A 19,967-nucleotide genomic window follows, 5' to 3' on the forward strand; every position below is an offset into this window, starting at 1 on the left:
CTCAATGTGTTGTATGTCCCAATATTAGAATTAAGAAAGCAAAGCCTTAAATGAACACACAGTTTGCTACCATTTTCTGAAGTCCTGGAAGTAAATAGAGGAACTAACCAGTATGAATATAAACATGTGTCTTTCTACTATTTCAGCTTCTAACACTTAAATGCTCAGGTGAATGAGTGGGGAAAAAAAAATTGAGATCCTTTTCACTAAGCGTTTAGAGGCTTTCTTTGGTCACGAGAGTTAAAGGGAAATTCTTGTTTTGCTGCTGAGCAGTACTTTTGTCTGCAACTGCTTTGTCAGTCCTGAATTTTATGAGTAAGGGAAACATAATTTGGAGGTAATAAATAGAGGCCAAATTTTGAGATTGGGCAGTTTTTATGTTATTTTATGTTATTTTCCAGTTAAAGTTTGTTTACATTTTAAGCATGAGTATAATGTTAGTTGGATAGGAAGTTCAGAATTCTGTCCCTAGTGTCCATTAAATTTTATAAGTTAGTGAAATACAAACAAATAATTTCCTGTGTTCTGCATCATCTGTCACCACACAGTATCCAGCTAACCTGGGAATTATAAGTTGTCTGCCAGAAATGCCTTCTAGGCACTGGGTCTGTTTAGTGGAATCCAAAAAGTTTTTAAGATCTGGTATTTCAGAAAAGAAACTAAAATTTTATTGGAGCGTTTGGAGAGCAGTCCAAACTTTAATAGGAGAGACCATCCAGTAAAATAGCACAATGAAACAGGAAAAAAGGAATGTATCAGGCTACATGTGGAGATTTCCAATAGCATTTAAAATATTATAGATAGTTGTATAATAAATAGCGAAATTTAGAAATTGCGTTCCTACAGATACTGACTTTTTTTTCCTGTAAAGCTGTGGGAAAGTCTGCTTAGCTGTCCTAACTGAAGTCTCACAGCAGACTCTGGTGAAACCTAAACAGTTAGTTCTGTTTGCAGATTTTAGCTCACTTCTGTTTTTAGAGAGCTGTCATGAAAGACATTTTTGTTCATCTGAGCTGGAGAGTTGTACTGTAATGTCTGTGCTTTGTTTTCACTCCTGGCACAGTATATCCAGCATGGCAGTTCTGGTCAGCTGTACCAAAGGTTGTTCCCAAGCAAAGGTTCCATAAGTCTGACTTCAAGGCATCCTAAGATGATGGGAATCAAAACAGATGCATTTGTACTGCCTTGTCTTCTGGCCTGTCTGGCTACAAATGCACTGGCTAGGGGGAAGTTCTACCTCAAAGACAATAAAAAAATACTGTCTGAAAAAATAGTTAACAGTTGAATCAAGGCTGTCTTAAGGAAGATGGCAATAAGGAGGAGCTAAATAACTATCAATTAGTCTACTTTAAGTTAGTATGGAGCTATACCCCTTGAATTAGTCTGTAAATTAAGTCAATGGGGTTGCCAAGCTAAACACAGGTGCTGCTTGTGCTAGGCAATAACACTTAATTCTGAATATTGCCGGCCGATCTCTTGGCTGGATTGAAGAAAACAGAAAGCTGTCTGTGAGATAAGCTTCATGAATTCAGGTGGAGAGGGATGTGAGATTTGTTTTGATATCCTTTTGGACCCTGTTTCTGAGCTGCTACTTCTTACAGTCCAGCTCTGTAGAGGATTTGTTGGTTGCAGTTGATCACTGATAATCTTTGAGTACGCATTTTGGTTACAGGAGTGGTTATGAAGAATTAGCCCAGAACTGGAGCACTATGCAGCCTGAATGCGGAAGTACTGCCAGCAGATCTCTTCCCTAATGGCTCCTGTTGTGTAAGCAGTGGGGAAAAAGTGCTCTCCTTCTTAGGGAAATTTAGCTTAATTAGACTATCATGTTTTATGTGATAAACTGTATTCTAGAGTTTGATAAGTTAAATCTGCAAGTATCAAAAAGTTGATGCTTTTAGTGGCAATAATACACGCATCACATTCCATCTTTCATAACTTCATATTGTAATGACTTAAAAGAACAAGCAGTGCTTAAGGTTTTCTATCTGGTTTTGCAGATCACCAGGAGAACCGCACTCTGAGAACATTGAAACTAGCCGAATGTAAGTAAATGAGTGGACGAGTTTGGTTTATCTTGATAAAAATGTTCTGAACATATATAACAGTCACTCTTGCATCTGCTTAATAAAAAGAAGACAAAAGCTGAGTAGAACTGTGAAATTACCTTAGAAAATTTCAAATTAATATTTTTTAATTTTTGCAGTTTTAAACCTCTGTAGAAACTGATTTTTTTTTTTGTTTTGTTTGGATGCTGAATGAGTTGGAGGGAAAGTTCAGAGGTTTAATTTAATGTGAACCAGTAGATGGTAGCATAATACAGTGTCAGAAATCTTACAGCCTATATTCAGACTTCACAGAAGGGATGTAATTTCTACCTGCCATTCACTAACATCTTGCATGGGTTTGAAGACACTTCAGTACTAAGGCACAATACCTGCTGGTATGTCTTATGGCAGATGGATTATTGAACTAAGAAAAATTGTGACTTCATTTGCTGAATTTGTATGCCAGTTACTTCTAGAAACAGAAAACTGACTCTCTTTTGCTAAACAGTATTCACAGAACATCTTGCTGATGGGTCTGAACCTTTCTGTGTGTCTTCATTCGGTTAGAAGCCAGGATGAACTAAAATCAAGATTGTGGTGGACTGAAACGTTCATTTAAATTCAAAATTCAAAGGGGTTGCAGGAATTTAGAGGATCATTTAAAAACAAAATAAGTTTTTTGAGACTTTATTCTTCTGTGAAATTCTTTTGTAGCTATTCAAACTGTCCTGTCATAGAACTCAGGGAAACCACAAACTGCTCTTCTGAATAACAATGCAAATTCCAAAATAATAGAGGGAATGTAGCCCAGTAGTTGGTGTGCTGTCTGAGGCTTCAAAGCATCTGGGTTCATTTGTCTTCTGTCACGAACTTCTTCTCTGACCTTAAACTGTCTCCTTCACGCCTTCCCCCCAAGTGGTCTAGCGTACTTGCCGTGGGCTGGATGCCATTTTCAGGATGTTTTGCAGGCTAGTGACATAGTGTGAATTGCTCAAGGACTTCTCTGCTGTAACTACCCAACTTAAGGAGGAGCAAAACTGCAGTGAGCCCCCCATACATTGGACTGCGTACCTAAGAAATGAGGAGGAGGAAACAGTGAGGGCTCTTCTGACGTGTTATTAGCAATTCACGGCAGTGAAGCCTTTTCTTGCACTAGGAGAAGCAATTCTCCTGGTATGACAGATTTCTTTTCCCTCACTCATACCATCTGCTACAGAAGTGCTGTCCAGCTGCTTTCTTCGGAACGCAGTGAAGGTTGCAGGGACCCTGACCTGAAAGGTGACTCTGCCTGTTGGTGCGTGGACTCTGTTTGTTGCTGCATTAGAGGTCACAGGGTAAAAGCCCTGCCATGGTCTCTTATGTCATGGCCCAGTCATGGCTCCAGTCATGGCCCATGCTGCGTTGTGGTTTATTGTTCCTGCAGCGAGTTGAATTGTGTCCTTTAGTTTCCTTGGCCTAGCCAAACAGAGGAAATAAGGCTGCAGGCTGGCTAATAGTCCAGTCCGGATGTTACTAGTTGGATTACTGGTTTTTATGTATTTTAAGCAAAGATGTATCAGCAGCACTCACCTAGACTGATGTGAAACAAAGACTTTAAGAACCTAGCATAAATTAGAAGGAAAAGGCAGTAAAGCTTTTTTCTTTTTAGAAATTTGACAATTCTTGTGTGTGTGTGAATTATCTTCCTTAAAACCAAACATTAAAAAAATTTACAGTAGTAAGCTTTTCTGTGTTATCGCTGAATACTTTTTGATGTACACCAGTGATCAGAGTGGCCCTGCCTTCATAAATTTTAGCTATCTGTCTAAAATATGAGCCAGTCAAACTGTAGGAATTCACATATTTGATGAGTATTTATACAGTATATTTGCAAAACAATGGTTTTTGAACTGTATCAAAATATGATGTGTACTACACTTGTTACAGAGAAATTTTGCAATCCATCTGCATAGCTGCTCTTGCTACATAAGGTGGAATGGCAGGTTGAGTGGTAGAGTTGTGACCTGCAAGCCTGGTGTGTTGCTAAAATAGTTACTGTGTTATTTACATGCCTAAAATTCATTACTAAATGCAGAGACTAAAGCAAGTGGTTTTTTGTTTGCACAATGAGTGGTTGGTTTTGCTCTGGTTGGCTGCTATAATTGCTTTGTTTATTTCCATGTTTTCAATTGCAAAGCTTCATACCAGGAGCAGAGTCATATGTGTTTCATATGTTTGAATAAAAAGAAATTTAAAGAAAATATTCAGATTCTTACACAGCAAAATCTTCCATATGTAAGTCTTGCTTATCCCAGGCTTTTCAAATTCTGGGTCTCCATGTGATGAACATCTTGGTGCTAGCTCAAATTTACAAGTCTTTTGTTTTAGAATTGTTCAGGTCAGCATTTTCTGACTGTTCCTGTCACACATCTCCATTGACTTTCCCCTTTGATTAGCATAACTTTCTTAAAACCTCTTTAGTACTAAATCACGTCATTTGATTGATTAACAGCAACTTCTTAAATGTTCGTGTGTTTTCACTCTCTATTTTTTTAAACTTTTTTATCAAGGCAAAGGTATGGCTGTCTTCATATGGCTTTCTGTGTATTCATCTTTCCTTCTCTTTGCTTTTGAGGATGGGATTCTGTGCAATTTTGAAACTCTTCTCTGTTTTTTTAATATGACTGTAGCAAGGCAATTGTTCTGAGACAAGATTGTGAGATAGATGCTGACTGTGTTCTTTGCTCCCTTTCCCTGTCTTCCTGCGGTGCTCCATATAACCAGGACAGACCTTCTGTTCTCAGGGTTGCCCTTTCTGAGAAAATGCCATGCTTTTGTCAGCGCATGATGTTCCCAGAGGCGTGCTGGATCTAGAATACACAGTGGGAAGGGAGGTCCCTTGGGTTAAGCCAGTATGGTCCAAGCAGAGCTCCCAATCCCCCCCTGCTGTTGAGGTCCACCACACTGGAAAGAAAGGAGTTTGGAAAATGTGAGCTCCATGGACATGCACATTTGCCAGATGCACGTTTGCTGTGGTGCCAGAGGCTGAGGCAGGCAAAAGGTGTTACAGCACTGCTGGAGCAAAGGGCTGGGCTCCAGCTGTGGGTGGACTGTTTGGCAGTTTGGTGTGCAAGGCTCTTCAAAAGGCTCTGTGTGGGCAGTGTTATTACTGAAAGCCTGTCTTTTCTAGCACTACTCTTCTTACTCTAAATAAACTGGAGCAGGAATACCAGCATGCAAGGTTTGAAGCTGAAATTTGCACAAAGCAGTATTTAACTTCACAAAGATGACCATCTGCAACACCTTCTGTAACAGTGTTTGAAATGCTGGTCGTCTTGTTTCCAAAGTGTAGTATAACTGTTGCAGATGTGTCTCTTTATGCATCTGTAAACACATCTATTGAAAGTTGTTTTGCTATTAGTACTAAAAAAAAACTGTTTCCTGAGTCTCTGTGCATATTAATGTTTTTTTTTTTTCTATTAAGAAAATTGCTTATGAACATTTTGGCACTTCTAAGTTCCTAATAGCCATTGTAAAACAGGCTGTTGCAGATTTCCATTTAATAAAATTAGCCATCTTGGAGCAGTCATAGAATCATCAAGACTGAAAAAGAACTTCAAGATCATGGAGTCCAACCCTTGACCAATCACCACCTGATCAACTAGACCATTGCACTGTACATTCCATGTCCAGTCATTTCTTGAACAGTTCCGGCAGGGATGGTGACTCCACCACCTCTATGGGCCGCCCATTGCAAAGCTTGACAGCCCTTTCAGTGAAGAAATTTTTTCTGACGTCCAACATGAACTTCCCCTGGTACAGCTTGATGCCAGTTTCCTCTTGTCCTGTTACTGGTTGCCTCGGAAAAGAGAGCAACCCTCACCTGGCTACAACCTCCTTTCAGGTGGTTGTAGAGAGTGATTAGGTCACTTTTCACCCTCCTTTTGTCCAGGCTAAACACCCTTAGCTCCCTCAGCTGGTCTTCCTAAGACTTGTGCTCCAGACTCTTCACCAGCTCCACTGCCCTATTTAGGACACACTCCAGCACCTCAATTACTTCCTTGCAGTGAGTGGCCCAAAACTGGAGATGGGATTCAAGGTCCAAGAACAGGGAGATCACAGCCTCATCCTGCTGGCCCCACTCTTGCTGATACAGGCCAGGATGCCATTGGCCTTCCTGGCCACCTGGGCACTGCTGGCTCAATGTTCAGCTGCTGTGGACCAGCACCCCCAGATCCTTTTCCACTGGGCAGCTTCCCAACCACTCTGCTCCAGCCTGCACAGGGTTGTTGTAGCCCAAGTGCAGGACCTGACACTTCACCTTGTTAAACTTCATGCTGTTGGCCTTAGCCCTATCAATCCATCCTGTCCAGATCCCTTCCTGCCCTCCAGCTGGTCAGCACTCCTGTCCAATATGAGATTTATTTGTAAAAGTGATATAACAGTTATTGTATTCTAAGCAAAAACCATTCCAAAGTGTGCTGCTCTTTCCAGACAAGTATGAAACATCCATGTGTATTTCTAAAATTTAGGTAAACTTACAAGCAAAAATGATGCAGTTATGCAGATATTTTAAACTTCAGACATGTTTTGAATGTAAATGTTAACTTGAATGTAAATGCTTTGTAGGTGAATTTTAAATTACTACATGCTTCAAATCTTTCCAAAATTCCTTTAATGTTTAAACTATTGATTTTTCTCTGTGGCAAAAGATTCCTTTATGTGGTATTTCTCCTATATTTAGTTTAAGGTATTTGAGAAATGCAAATTGCATTCTATTTCATAGGAACTTTTGAACCAGTACACTCAATCCTTGTTTTTTACAGGTTTTAGACATTCAAAAATTACTACAGAAAATGCAGCCCAGTTCACCTTTGTCTTGGTGATATATGTTTCTCATGATACTCCACAATTTTGGCACTATTTAAATTACAAATGCAAAGTACTTATTATCTGGCTTTTTATTAGCTAAAAAACATATGGAAAGCCTAAAAGCAGGCTTTCTTCTTTCTGTAACTACTACAAACTAATGAATGCTAATTTCATTTTAAACAGAAAAGCTTGCTTGTGAAATTGTTGGACTTTAAGGAAGGAAGTTGAGTGTCTATTTTAGGTGCCTCTCCTCCTCACTGAAGCATTGCTTGAGGAGGTTATACATGGCCCACTGAGTGGGAAGTTATCTTTCAGTCATAAGAATATGCCTGTGAAATGTTTACAACTTCAGCCACACCGGTGCATTTTCATAGTTGGACGTGCAACAACGAGTATTTGGAAATGCATACGCAAGTCAGTCGCTACAGCCTGAGCTACAGTAGTAACTGTGTGTGCTCATGGGCAGTGAAGTAGGCCTTGAGTTTTCTAAGGGACCAGTTGTTCTTGCCCCGATCCCTTTATAGGAACTTAGAAAGAGCTGCGGTCTTCACGGGTGTAGCGTGAGCTAAGAATAGAGAGTGGTTTTATGTTACCTTGCTTGATGAACCCATTTTAATGCCTCAGGCCAAGAACTTTAGTTTTCAGCATACTAAATGAGGGGAATGTAGAAAGAGATCAAGTTTTCGCTTGTGGACAATACAGAGAGTATACTACAAGTTATTTTGCTGAATAATGTAGAAATAGGAAATGTGGGTTTTTGGCAATGGACAGTGATAGTAATACCTGAAGTACACCAGTTGGAATGTGATATGGAATGTCTGAAAATCTCACACTGACTTACTCAGAACTGCATTTTCTGTAAGTCCTTTTGTTGATGAACCTTAGTAAGGGTAGCTCTTGTGGAAGGATTGGTAAATCCTCTTCTACCTTCTGAGGTCTATATCCTCACTGAAATTTATTTTATTTATTTACCTAAATCATTTGTCTGTGGTAATGTGAAAAGTCTGTGGAGTAGCTGCCAAGGAGAGGGGGGAGGATCCAGCTGGAACCCTTTAAGTTTATGAGGACTTACGGAATTCTTACAAGAATACTCAAAGAGATGGCTGATGTCATCGCAGGGCCTCTCTCAAGGATTTTTCAATGATCTTGGGAATCTGGAGACATCTCAGTCAACTGGACACTGGCCAATGTTGGTCCAGTATTCAAGAAGGGCAGGAAGAATGACCCTCCAAACTACAGGACTGTCAGTCTTACATCAGTGCCTGGTAAAATTATGGAGAAGATTATTCTGGGAATTACTGAAAAACACCTAAAGAACACCACAGACATCAGTCATAGTCATAGTTCATGTCATTCCTAATTTCTTTTTATGACAAAGTAACCCATCTAGTTGATCAAGGGAAGCCAGTTGATGTCATCTTTTTGGATTTCCATAAAGCTTTCAATACTGTCTCTCACAGTATCCTTCTGGATAAAATGTCCAGAACACACCTGGATAAATACATCATGTGAGGGGTGAGCAACTGGCTCACAGGTCAGGCACACAGGGTTTCAGTAAATGGGGTGACATCAGACTGGTCACTAGTGGAGTTCCACAGGGCTCTATCCTTGCCCCTCCTCAACATCTTCATGAATGACTTGGACGCAGGTCTTGAAGGTATACAGAGTAGGTTTGCCATGATACTAAATTGGGAGGTGCTATTGACTCCCTGGAAGGCAGCCAGGTTGTGCAGAGAGACCTCATTAGATTAGAGGGTTGGGCAATCACAAACCACATGAAGGTCAACAAATACAAGTGCTCCTGGGACCTGCATCACAGAAGGGCCCACGGGGGGTCCTGGTCAGTGGCAAGTTGAACCTGAATCAGCAGCGCCATGGCAGCCAGAATGGCCAGTCATCCCCTGAGGTGCATCAGACACAGCATGGCCAGCTGGGTAAGGGAGAGGATTGTCCCACTCTGCTCTGCACTGGGGCAGCTTCACCTTGAATATTGTGTGCAGTTTTGGATGCTGCAATATGAGAAAGATACAAAGCTGTTAGAGAACATCTGAAGGAGGGCTACAGAGATGAAGCGGCTTGAGAAGAAGCCATATGAGGAGTGGCTGAGTCCACTTGGGCTGTTCAGCCTGGAGAGGGACACTGAGGGGAGACTTCATCATGGTCTACCGCTTCCTGATGAGGGGAAGCAGGGGGCAGACACCGATCTCTTTGTAGTGACAGAGGGAATGGCATGAAACTGTGTCAGGGAAGGTTTAGGCTGGATATTAGGAAAAAAGTTCTTCTCTCAGAGGGTGGTTGGGCAGTGGAACAGGCTCCCCAGGGAAGTGGTCACAGCACCAGGCCTGAGTTCAAGAAGTGTTTGTTAGGCACATGGTGTGATTCTTGGCTATGGTTCTGTGCAGGGCCAGAAGTTGAACTTTGATGATCCTTGTGGGTCACTTCCAACTGAGGATATTCTATGAAATTCTAACACTGCTGTATTCTAGTACTGCTGTACACCATATTGTTTACTTTTATACTTGATTTAAAAAAGAAAAATGAAAAATACAACCTTCAGTCAGACCTTCTGTCTCTAATAGAGTTTCAGAGAACTTGAGTCAGTGAGTCTTCAGCCACAAGTTAAAATAAAAGTGTTTATACAAACAGCCTTATTGTAGGCATGGCAAAGTTTGAGAAGTAATCGGAAGCTAAAAACTAAAATAAAAAAAATGTTGAGTCCTTCAGAAGTTAACTGTTAGAGACAAGTCTAAGCTTATATTTATCTACTGGCATCTCAGACATGACCTGATTTAAATGGAGTGTTGTTTAAGATGATAAAATGTGTTTAAGATGATAAAATGTATCAGTGTTTATTCATTGATACAACTCTATTCAAACTAGATGTGTGAGCTGGAAAGGTGTGCATGTTGGTGGCCACAGCTCAGGTGTAAAAATTCAGCTTTTTCATATATAAATACTTAACCTGCTTACAGATTACAATATTTCACACTCTAAATCTAGAGGTCAGGAATGATCAAAGTATGAAATTTTGCATTCAGGAATAGTTGTCTCTGAAATAATAAACTGTTCCAAATGCTGTTGCTTTGAGGGGATTTGGGTGGTTTTTCTTAAAGCCTCTATACTAATGGCTGAAGTATGAAAGACAAGATAAAAAAAACCCACTTATTTTTAGATGTACATGGAGAGAGGCAGATTTTTGTAAGTCTACATACAAAAATGTGAAAGACTAGAACACTTCCCTTAGATTAGAATATAGCTATTCCCTGTTACATAGTAATGGTTTTAATGCTATTGCTCATGCTGCTTTATCTTTCCACATCCATCTCAAAGTGACATGGAAACCTTTCTCCTCAGTTGGTTTTTTGTTTGTTTTCTTTTCCTTGGAATGTACTGGGGCATTTGAAAGCTCAGGTAGGCATCAAAGTAATTGTTTTCCTTGTAAGATATATTTTCTTCTCTGGGATTATGAGATCTTGAAGGGTGAAAAGAAAGAAGCAGAGGTCCTATTGCTGAGTAATCAACAGTCACTCTCAGAACATTTTCCCTTTTGAAGTAACTGCTATTTACCCAGCCATTATCAACAGCAAGGTGCAGCAAGTGCTGAGTAGTGCCAGTGGGTCTAGCACTTCAGTTCTGAAGTACTTGTTCTGTGCAGAATCTGTGCATACATTGACATCAGGAAAGGCAATTTTAAGTTAATATCACAATTTCTGATGCTCTAATCTTAGTAGTACAGTATCACTGAAGTTCCATAAAAAGCCTGTATGTTAAGCCTAGTCAGATTGTTTGAAATCTTTCATAGTTGGTAGTTTCCATTAGTAACTTACTATTTTAAATGCAGTCAAGATTTGGGGGTTTCTTTCTGAAATGTGGTCAAACATGGTGCTCTTGGTGCTGCATGCAGCTGCTTCTGTCCTGGTTACCTGCAGCTTTCCAGTGATTTCTTTACTATTTGCATGTTTCTGTAGAAGTCTGCGACCTTATTAATAGGGCAGTTACATTTTCTTCTGTGCATATATATAGTACTGAGCACTAGACTTGTACAATGATACAGCTGTGATTTTTCAGAATACAGCTATGATTTTTCAGAATGCGTACTAGGCACCAATAATGGCAGGAGAAAAAGAAGGATTTGGCAGATAGCACTTTTTGGGGTGGTTTTTTATTTTATTTAGGCAACCATATAATTTATTTAGGCTGAGGAGAAATATATCCAGTCTTGAGCTTATCTGTAATTGTGGTTTTAGCATCAGTTTAATTAATTGAGGAATACTTTTCGTACAGATTTAAGTAGGCTAAATATGATAATTTAGTCATCTGTAATCTTGTTAAAATGGGTAAAATAGTATAGTATTGATAGTATTGCTAAATAAATGTCTGAATTGTTTGTGTTTCATGCCTCTTTCATCTGTCACTGGCAACCATGCCTCAGTACTACATATTAGATTAAACACCTGTACAGCTTTCAGTTTTGTTTCAGTTGCAGCTTTGTTTTGCATCCAAATTGCTCTCTTTTTAGCAACAGTTGAGATTATTCAGAACTGTACAAGACTGTCTCCACTGTAGCACTACCATGTAAAGCTGAAAACTGCATAAATAGGACTTATCTTTTACTTACATAGAACCCACAAATTAAATTGTGTGTTAAATATATTTATATTTGTCAAGATGAGGATCCTGCATTTAAAAAAATCTTCTGATGTGTTCTCTCTGACAGAAATCTTGTGTTTCAGTGCCTGACTAATCTCTGCATTGCTGATGCTATTGAATGAGCTTTGTATGTGAAAGCTCCACTAATCCTTGTACTTACTGTTTGAATGTTTGCTACAGGAAGCGAGCAGCTGCAAAGCATCTAATAGAGCGCTACTACCACCAGTTAACCGAGGGCTGTGGAAATGAAGCCTGCACGAATGAATTTTGTGCTTCCTGTCCAACTTTTCTCCGTATGGATAACAATGCAGCAGCCATTAAGGCCCTCGAGCTTTATAAGATTAATGCAAAACTCTGTGATCCTCATCCCTCCAAGAAAGGAACGAGCTCAGCTTACCTAGAAAACAATTCCAAAGGTGCCCATAACAATTCCTGCACTGACAGAAAAATGAATAAGAAGGAAATGCAAGGCCCAAGAGATGACTTTAAAGGTAAGATGTTTACAATTTTCATAAAATTAAACAATTTAATATGCACAAGTACAAGCCAGCAGAATTCACTCTGGTGGTGTCCTGCTGACTTTAGTAAAATAGGGTATTAGACAATTGAATATTTTACTATGGATTCAGAAAAATTGATGGATTAATGCTGAAAACAGATTCCACATCTGGATCTTGACCACATCTCTGTTAAAATAAACATGCATTTCTTGTCTTACAAAAACAGTGATTTTTGCAAATATGGAAAAGTTTTAAGTGCTGTTGTATGACTCTTTTAGTTTTGCTAGTTTCATAGTTATTCTGCAGTTAATAAATTATAAAAGTTATGCTTTAACTAATTTCAGATTCTATATTGAGAAACTTAACAGATTAAATAAATGATACAGTATGTGATAGGCAATACATTCACCAAGCTAAAAAATGCTTGAGCACAGTTATTTTTAAGCCAGTGTAAAATGAAATACTGTTCTGTGTATATATTTTCTAACTTCTGTTTAGCTTTTCAAACAATCTGTAATAGTAAATACATACTAATAGAATAATGTTAGTTGTCACCTTAACCCATGATGCAAACACATCCAGAAACCAGGCCAAATGGTTTTTAAAGCCATTAACCTTTGAGCAGACCACCTTTAAGTATTGTGGCAAAAAGTGGTATAAACACAAGTCCAGATTAATTTATTTTAGCTAAAGAAGGTGAAATTGTTTACAGCAAAGATTTAAAAAACCCTACAGAATTAGCAATAAAACATAGCACTTTGTTATAAGCAACCCAAGATATTTCAGCATTGGTTCATTCTTTATCTGATGCAAGAAAAAATTTGTACCCAAAATACTTATGATCTGAATAAGCAGAGAGGCAAACACTAGGAAGGGGAAAGGGAAAAAATGTAGCATTAGATGAGCAAGAGGTACATTAAGTCTGTTTTGTGTTTTTTCTCTTGATTTTTTTGTATTATTAATGGAGGTTTTCAGATACAGAAATTTCCTTATTCTGTCTAACCATCCCCTCTTCCTAAGGCAGGTACCTAAGAGTCTTCTGAACCTACCTCCAGAGACAGTCTGTTGGCTACAGCAGTGACTCAGACTTCCTCTCTTGGAGCATCACAAGTATTGACCTTTCTTTGTAGCTGTATAGACAGAGGGCTTTTAATGCATTTTTAAAGCTCATCTGAGGCTTAGTTACCTTTGGAATTGGGTGATGTCTAAGGAATCTAGTACTCTGAATTTTTTTAAGGTCTGCTACAACAGTTCCTGGAAATCTGCAGCAAAGTTTAGCAAAGCCAAGGAAAAGTATGTATAGCTTGCTTTTATGCTTGACATAGGATTAAAAGTTCTAAATAAATTGAAAGAAATATGCTTCAGAAATAATTAAATTACTTTTCTGGAGTTCCTGAAACACGAAAACCTTTAAAAGAGTGAATGAGAAAATTCCTGTTTAAATATGAAAATCTGAAATTTATAATACTGTTGAATTGTCAATGTGTGCTGATAATTTTTATGCTATGAACAATGTCTGTGGATCAGAGTCAATGAACTTGAGACTGTGGTCCTCATTTTGAGGAGCCACGTCATGGAATGTCATCTGTATCAGCAGATAAATTTGTATTAACACAAGAAAATTAAGACTTCTTTTAAGACAAGTTTTGCTTCCTGAGCATGCACTGCAGCAGATAAAAATAGATGTTATGCTAAGCTTGAATCCTTTCACAATGTTTTCAAAATGTTTTCAGTAGAGCTGGTTTTTTAACAGGACAGATGTTAGCTTTGAGATTTGTCAGTGTCTTCAGATTGGAAATCAATCTGAGCTTAAGACATAAGCCTAACCTTTCCTATGTTACATATGCTGTGAGAGTGGCTTGGAGTTCTGTGAAAGTCAATAGGTTGTCTATCTTTGCATCATCTAGTTTGTATTTTTAATTTAATGACTTTTTGGAATGAGTATCAGTGTAGGTGATCACATTTCAAAATATTTTAATGTACAACATCTTTATGAAACGTTTTTATTAAAATGCTACACTTCTTTCTGCAGAGGTAGGTAGTTCTAGCATTGTTGGTGAATACAATTTTGAGATGTTTTCTCTAGAGATGCTATTAAACTGATTCTGTTTTAGTTCTAAATTATGTGTCAGTTCAGAAGAATCTGCTTAAACTAGAATATCTTTTCAGGGTCTGATCATGTTTACAGTAATTCTACTGTAAATCATCACCTGATGTGAAAGCATCTGTGGGTTCTGTTTGAGAAGTAACACAGAAAACTATAAATAATGTTTTCTTTCTTTTTTTCTAAAGAGAAAGGAAGATTTCAAATAACAAATGGACTCTTCGAATGACTTATTTTGTATCAGGATTTTGGGTAGAGGGAGAGCAGACAGGTATTTGGAGCAGATGATGTGTGTAAAGCATCTTGTTCCTCTGAATAACATGTTGATTAGTATACCCAAGTTGCTTATCTTCAGGAGGCCTAATGTACAAAGACATAATCTACATGCCACGCTGTATGTGTAATTTAGAAGGCAGCATAAATTTCAGAGCATATATTGAGGGGTTTGGGAGAGTTTTCAGGCATCAATTTAGTCTAAAAAAAGTTGCAGAAAGCAAGCATTCAAAACAGAAATAAGCAATCTTATATTGCCATTAACATATAACAAAACAAGTGATTGAGTCTTTTCTTCAAGGTCTGTTTTGAAAAAAAGAGGTTGATAGAGTCTAGTTTGTTTAGTTTAATGACTTACACATTAACTATGCAGATTTACCAGAAGACTCTATTGTCACAGCCTTATTCATTAAGGCTTTTAAAGTTTAAACCTCTTACTGATTGCACTTGTTTAGACAATACAGTACTGTTAACTACCTAATATAGTTAATTGGCTGCAAAACAGTTTCACTATTGTGAATATATTCACATTCTCTGATTGACATCCATGAATAAAATATTTTACTAAGTCAGTGAATGAAGTAATGATTTTTCATGCTAATGAAATTATAAAGTATCTGTCTGGAATTTATTCAACACTGACAGTGTTTTTGAAGTTTTAGTGATGAAATGACACACAGGTTTCTTAGGTAGGGCAAACCAGAAGTATATGAACTTTTTAATTTTTATATTAGTAAAACTAATGCATTTATCTTTTTATAGATGTGACCTTCCTAACAGAAGACAAGATATATGAAATTCTTGAACTATGTCGAGAAAAAGAGGATTATTCCCCTTTAATCCGGGTGATTGGGAGAGTGTTTTCTAGTGCTGAAGCACTGGTACAGAGTTTCCGAAAAACCAAGCAGCACACCAAGGAAGAGCTCAAGTCTCTTCAAGGAAAGGATGAAGACAAAGATGAAGATGAAAAGGAAAAAGCTGCCTGTTCGGCTGCTGCTATGGAAGAGGATTCTGGTGCATCATCATCTTCATCATCAAGAATAGGTGATAGCACACAGGGAGATAATAACCTCCAAAAACTAGGCCCAGATGAAGTGTCTGTAGATATTGAGGCAGTCAGACGGGTCTATGATAGGTTACTTTCTAATGAAAAAATAGAAACTGCCTTTTTAAATGCACTTGTGTACTTGTCACCTAATGTGGAATGTGACTTGACTTACCATAATGTGTACTCTCGGGATCCTAACTATCTGAATTTGTTTATTATCGTTATGGAGAATGGCAATCTTCATAGCCCAGAATATCTGGAAATGGCTCTACCATTGTTTTGCAAAGCAATGAGCAAGCTACCCCTTGCAGCTCAAGCAAAACTGGTCAGATTGTGGTCTAAGTACAGAGCAGATCAAATTCGGAGAATGATGGAAACATTTCAGCAGCTTATTACTTACAAAGTCATAAGCAACGAGTTCAATAGTCGTAACCTAGTGAATGATGATGATGCTGTTGTTGCTGCTTCAAAGTGCTTGAAAATGGTTTACTATGCAAATGTAGTAGGAGGGGATGTGGATACGGATCATAACGAAGAGGAAGATGAAGAACCCATCCCAGAATCAAGTGAACTAACTCTCCAAGAGCTGTTGGGTGAGGAAAGAAGAAATAAAAAAGGTCCTCGAGTAGACCCACTGGAAACTGAACTTGGTGTTAAAACTATAGATTGCAGAAAACCACTTATCCCTTTTGAAGAATTTATTAATGAACCACTGAATGATGTTCTAGAAATGGACAAAGACTACACTTTCTTCAAAGTAGAAACAGAGAATAAATTCTCATTTATGACCTGTCCCTTCATATTGAATGCTGTTACCAAGAACCTGGGATTGTACTACGACAATAGGATCCGGATGTACAGTGAGAGACGCATAACTGTGCTCTACAGCTTAGTTCAAGGGCAGCAGCTCAACCCGTATTTGCGGCTGAAAGTGAGGCGTGATCACATCATTGACGACGCACTTGTCCGGGTAAGTCCCGCAGCAACGCGGCCCGTGGGTTTGGTGGCTCTGACTTGTGCAAACTACATGGGCTTGGAGTCACTGAAAAGGACTCTGTGTGAGTGCACCTGTACTAGATTTCCTCTAGAAGAATCTCAGATAGCTTTATTGTTTGAATTCTAAGCATGATGCTGAAGATTTCTATGTTCGGCAGAACTACTTCTGCTCAGAGTGGCTGCAGATTTAGATTTTATAAAGTATCAAATAGCACTTATTCCCCATTATCAGATCCTGCACAGATCTCGATGGTGAGAGAGTGACCAACTTCTGTTTCTTTGTCCTCTGCACTGTCCTGGATCGTCTTCTGATGGTAGGGATTTTCAGATGGAAGTCAGAATTAAAACATTTTAGTTGTGTTCTCTTCTTGTGGACTTAAAAATTTCTAGAAATAAAGCATTATTTTAATTTGATGCAAATACTGATACATCTGAGAAAAGAAGACAGACCTGTTAATACCAAAGCAGTGTGAGAGCAGCCTGTTTCTGAATCTGCTGACTTCTTTAATTAAAACTTAATGCCATTTGTTTATGTGTTTTTGGAATAGGGGAGTCATACAGGATACAAACTGTTTAACAATAAATAGGTCCATATATGAACCTTAATATATTCTTTATTTTAGGACCCTTCTTTTTTTTTTTTTTTGTTAAAGCTGGTAATTTTCAAAAACTCATTTTCCTGTGTTCTGTTATTAAAGCACATGGTTTGCAAATTTGCAAATTTGCAAATTTTTTTATATTTACCAATGGCTTTAAAACTTGTTACTGAAGACCTAGAGAGGTGTTTAGAGAGGGTTTGGGAAAATTACCTCATTTTGCCTCTCAGCCCAGCTGTTACTTGTACTTAAATTGGATGATGGTAACTGCTAGTGAAAGTCAATTGTGAGAACCCTAAATGACCTCCTACCTTGATTTTTCTGTATGCCAGGGAATTTCCAGCTGAGTTAGCTGCTTCATGGGAGTTGCTGATATTATGATTTGTCAGGGAAAACATTTGTCTTCAGTACCAAAAGAAAAAATGAAATTGCAGTACAGAAGTGGCTTCTGTCTGTAAACTCGCCTTTATATTAGGCAAATAAATATAAAAATACTGTGTACCAGTTTTGGGTTTTTTTTTAATTTAAGAATACTCTTTGTGATTTCACTACCTATCAGATCTACAGTTGTGTCCAGTTACATTTTGTGCTATTACTGTAATGGAGTTTATTCCTTGAATGTTCAGCTTTGGGTACAAAAATACTGGAAAGAAGGGAGGGATAATTCTTTCTCTTGAGGAAATGAAGAGGCATTAAAAGCTAGTTTTAGGATGTTCTTTTCAATGCCAATTTCAGCAGAGCGAAAGCAAACCTTCGTCTTTATCTGATAATAAGGAGGAAAATCCATAAATATGAGAAAAGGCATTCTTTTACATATTGCTGGTTGTAGAAGTTGAAATCTTTGAGGACAAAAAAATTATGTGTAGGTTAAAAAGCTTGTGGGCATCAAGTTGCAGCGGTGCCACAGCAGTCACTGCTGTGCACATTCTTGGCTTTTAGGAAGTTCAGGAAATTTAAATTAGATTAAGCTCAAACATACTAATCTAAATTATGATGCACTTGCAGCAGCCCTTGCTCAGCCTAGCAGCCTGAGTTACATGCCTGGGCAGTTGCCATGGATCCTCCTATGGCTGTTAATTGAAGCTGTCAGAGCATGCTAAATTATGGTGACCTGAGACTGTCAGAGCCACGAGGAAAATAAGGATTTTAAACTGTTTATTTGGGGACAGAAAAGAAAGGGAAAAGATAAAATTGTTCTAAATTCAGGTAGTCTGAACTAAACTGTAGTGGTAGCCAAAAAGACCAAGTGCAGCCCAGGCATTTCTCAGAAGTGGAAAATAGATTATATTCAGTAAAATGGAGATGAACACAGAGGTGCTATCCAAAGTGGAGGAAGGGAGTATGTGCTGTTTCAAAGAGATGTTACAATGTACCTGCTGTGGGATGATGTGGAAGTAGGGAAAATTTTATTGTATTATATAAAGTGGGTACAGAATCCACCTTTTAACTACTGATATGTTTTCATTGCTCAGTGAATATATTTTAAATATTCCCCAGGAAGTGTTAGTGAATGGAATGCTCTAATGGCGCTGTTGGCCACAGTGTGCCTATTCTCTTTCATTTGTTTCTTCTCATTTTAATATCAGAAAGGATGCAGTAGAAATACATTTGGGAAGCTCAGAGTCTCTTCAAAGAAACTGTAAAGTCCCCTTAAGGGTGAAAACATAAAAGATGAATGGAGAAGTTGAATGAGAAATACTGGTTTTTACAACTGGTAGCCCCTAGTTTTATTATCAGGAATCAGGCTTAACATAAGCAAAGTGACATTTTGTTTTCCACACTGTGTACAGGGTGTTTGTCTTTGCCCAGGACTTGTAACTCTTCATGAAAGATCCATCAAAAGCTAATGGACATGACATTAGGCATTTGGTGTGAGCTACACACAAACCTCAGGAAATCTCTAAGCTGCAATTGTGCTGGTAGCTGGGAAGTTATTCTGGGGGAGATAACTGTTCCACACTGTTGTCTTTTGTCAGAAAGTGCCTATCTGTTCAAGAATTGCATGCTGTTGTTACTGGGAGTCTCTGTATTTGGTTCAGAAGTGATTTTAGTAATTTTCACAATTACTTCCTAATTGGTCTAAATAGCTCTGGAGGAGGCTCTTCAGTCTTAAGTCCTAAGCCTTAAAACAGTTTGCTCTGTCTCTGATAGGAATCTAAGATGGGTACCATGACCTTCTGTAGCAGTACTGACAGCATCAAATCTAAGTGAAAGCTGCACTGGATGACTTTGCATCAGGGATGGCTGCAGTTTTGGATGTACAGTATTGAACTTAGGAAGAGTCTCACTGAAAAATACCAGAAAGATCTTTCAAAGATAATAAATATTCATTAGTGAAAGTATGTTCTTATATCTGTTCAATGACAAAATGTTTCTGAACATACTTAATATACAGGTAATTAATTGTGAGTGCCAACATATTTACCCTCAAATTTAGTATTTTTTTAACTACAGAGGTTTGAATATTTACAGACATTTTTGAATTATGACTACTATTTATGTCACTAGACCTGTGTCTTGACAGAAAAGTCAGTGAAGACTTTTTGATTATCTGTGAAATAACTGATAACTTCCTGATAAAAGCATTTTCAAGAATATTTATGAAAATGAGGTTGAGATAGTTTTACTCATATTTTACTTATTGATGTTGAATATTTTTCAAATACATCGATGAGCCTTTGCCATTTCTTGCAAACACACAAAATACTGGCTTTCTGCTGATCAGTTGAGCTGATAAAGTCATTACCAAGCTGTTTTTCTCCTATCAATACTTAATATTTTAGCTTTTATAATTCAATATGGATATATTCTCCCTTCTTGGACTTCAGTAAGGCAAATATGAACACTGGTAAGTGATTTTTTTGTTACAATTAACGACATAGGACTTTTTTCCTTCTACTA

The 19,967-nt window shown here is 38.1% G+C and overlaps 1 protein-coding gene across 10 annotated transcripts in view; it reads left to right on the forward strand.

Annotated features, from left to right (window-relative positions):
• UBE3A (ubiquitin protein ligase E3A) overlaps positions 1 to 19,967 on the forward strand; it is a 60,607-nt gene that overhangs the window by 19,450 nt on the left and 21,190 nt on the right. For 7 of the 10 annotated variants that reach the window (XR_005255553.1, XR_005255554.1, XM_038126063.1 and 4 more), the window contains 4 exons: positions 1,673 to 1,767; positions 2,001 to 2,045; positions 11,730 to 12,040; positions 15,189 to 16,444. Coding sequence is in view for 8 of the 10 variants with exons in the window: in XM_038126063.1 (XP_037981991.1) it covers positions 1,721 to 1,767; positions 2,001 to 2,045; positions 11,730 to 12,040; positions 15,189 to 16,444 (1,659 nt within the window). In the remaining 2 variants the exon portion in view is untranslated. The remainder of the gene's footprint in view (positions 1 to 1,672; positions 1,768 to 2,000; positions 2,046 to 11,729; positions 12,041 to 15,188; positions 16,445 to 19,967) is intronic. The other 3 variants (XM_038126261.1, XM_038126411.1, XM_038126323.1) reach the window with 1 other exon arrangement.

This window comes from Motacilla alba, chromosome 1 (assembly GCF_015832195.1).
Source record: "Motacilla alba alba isolate MOTALB_02 chromosome 1, Motacilla_alba_V1.0_pri, whole genome shotgun sequence".
Taxonomy (NCBI): Eukaryota; Metazoa; Chordata; class Aves; order Passeriformes; family Motacillidae; genus Motacilla; species Motacilla alba.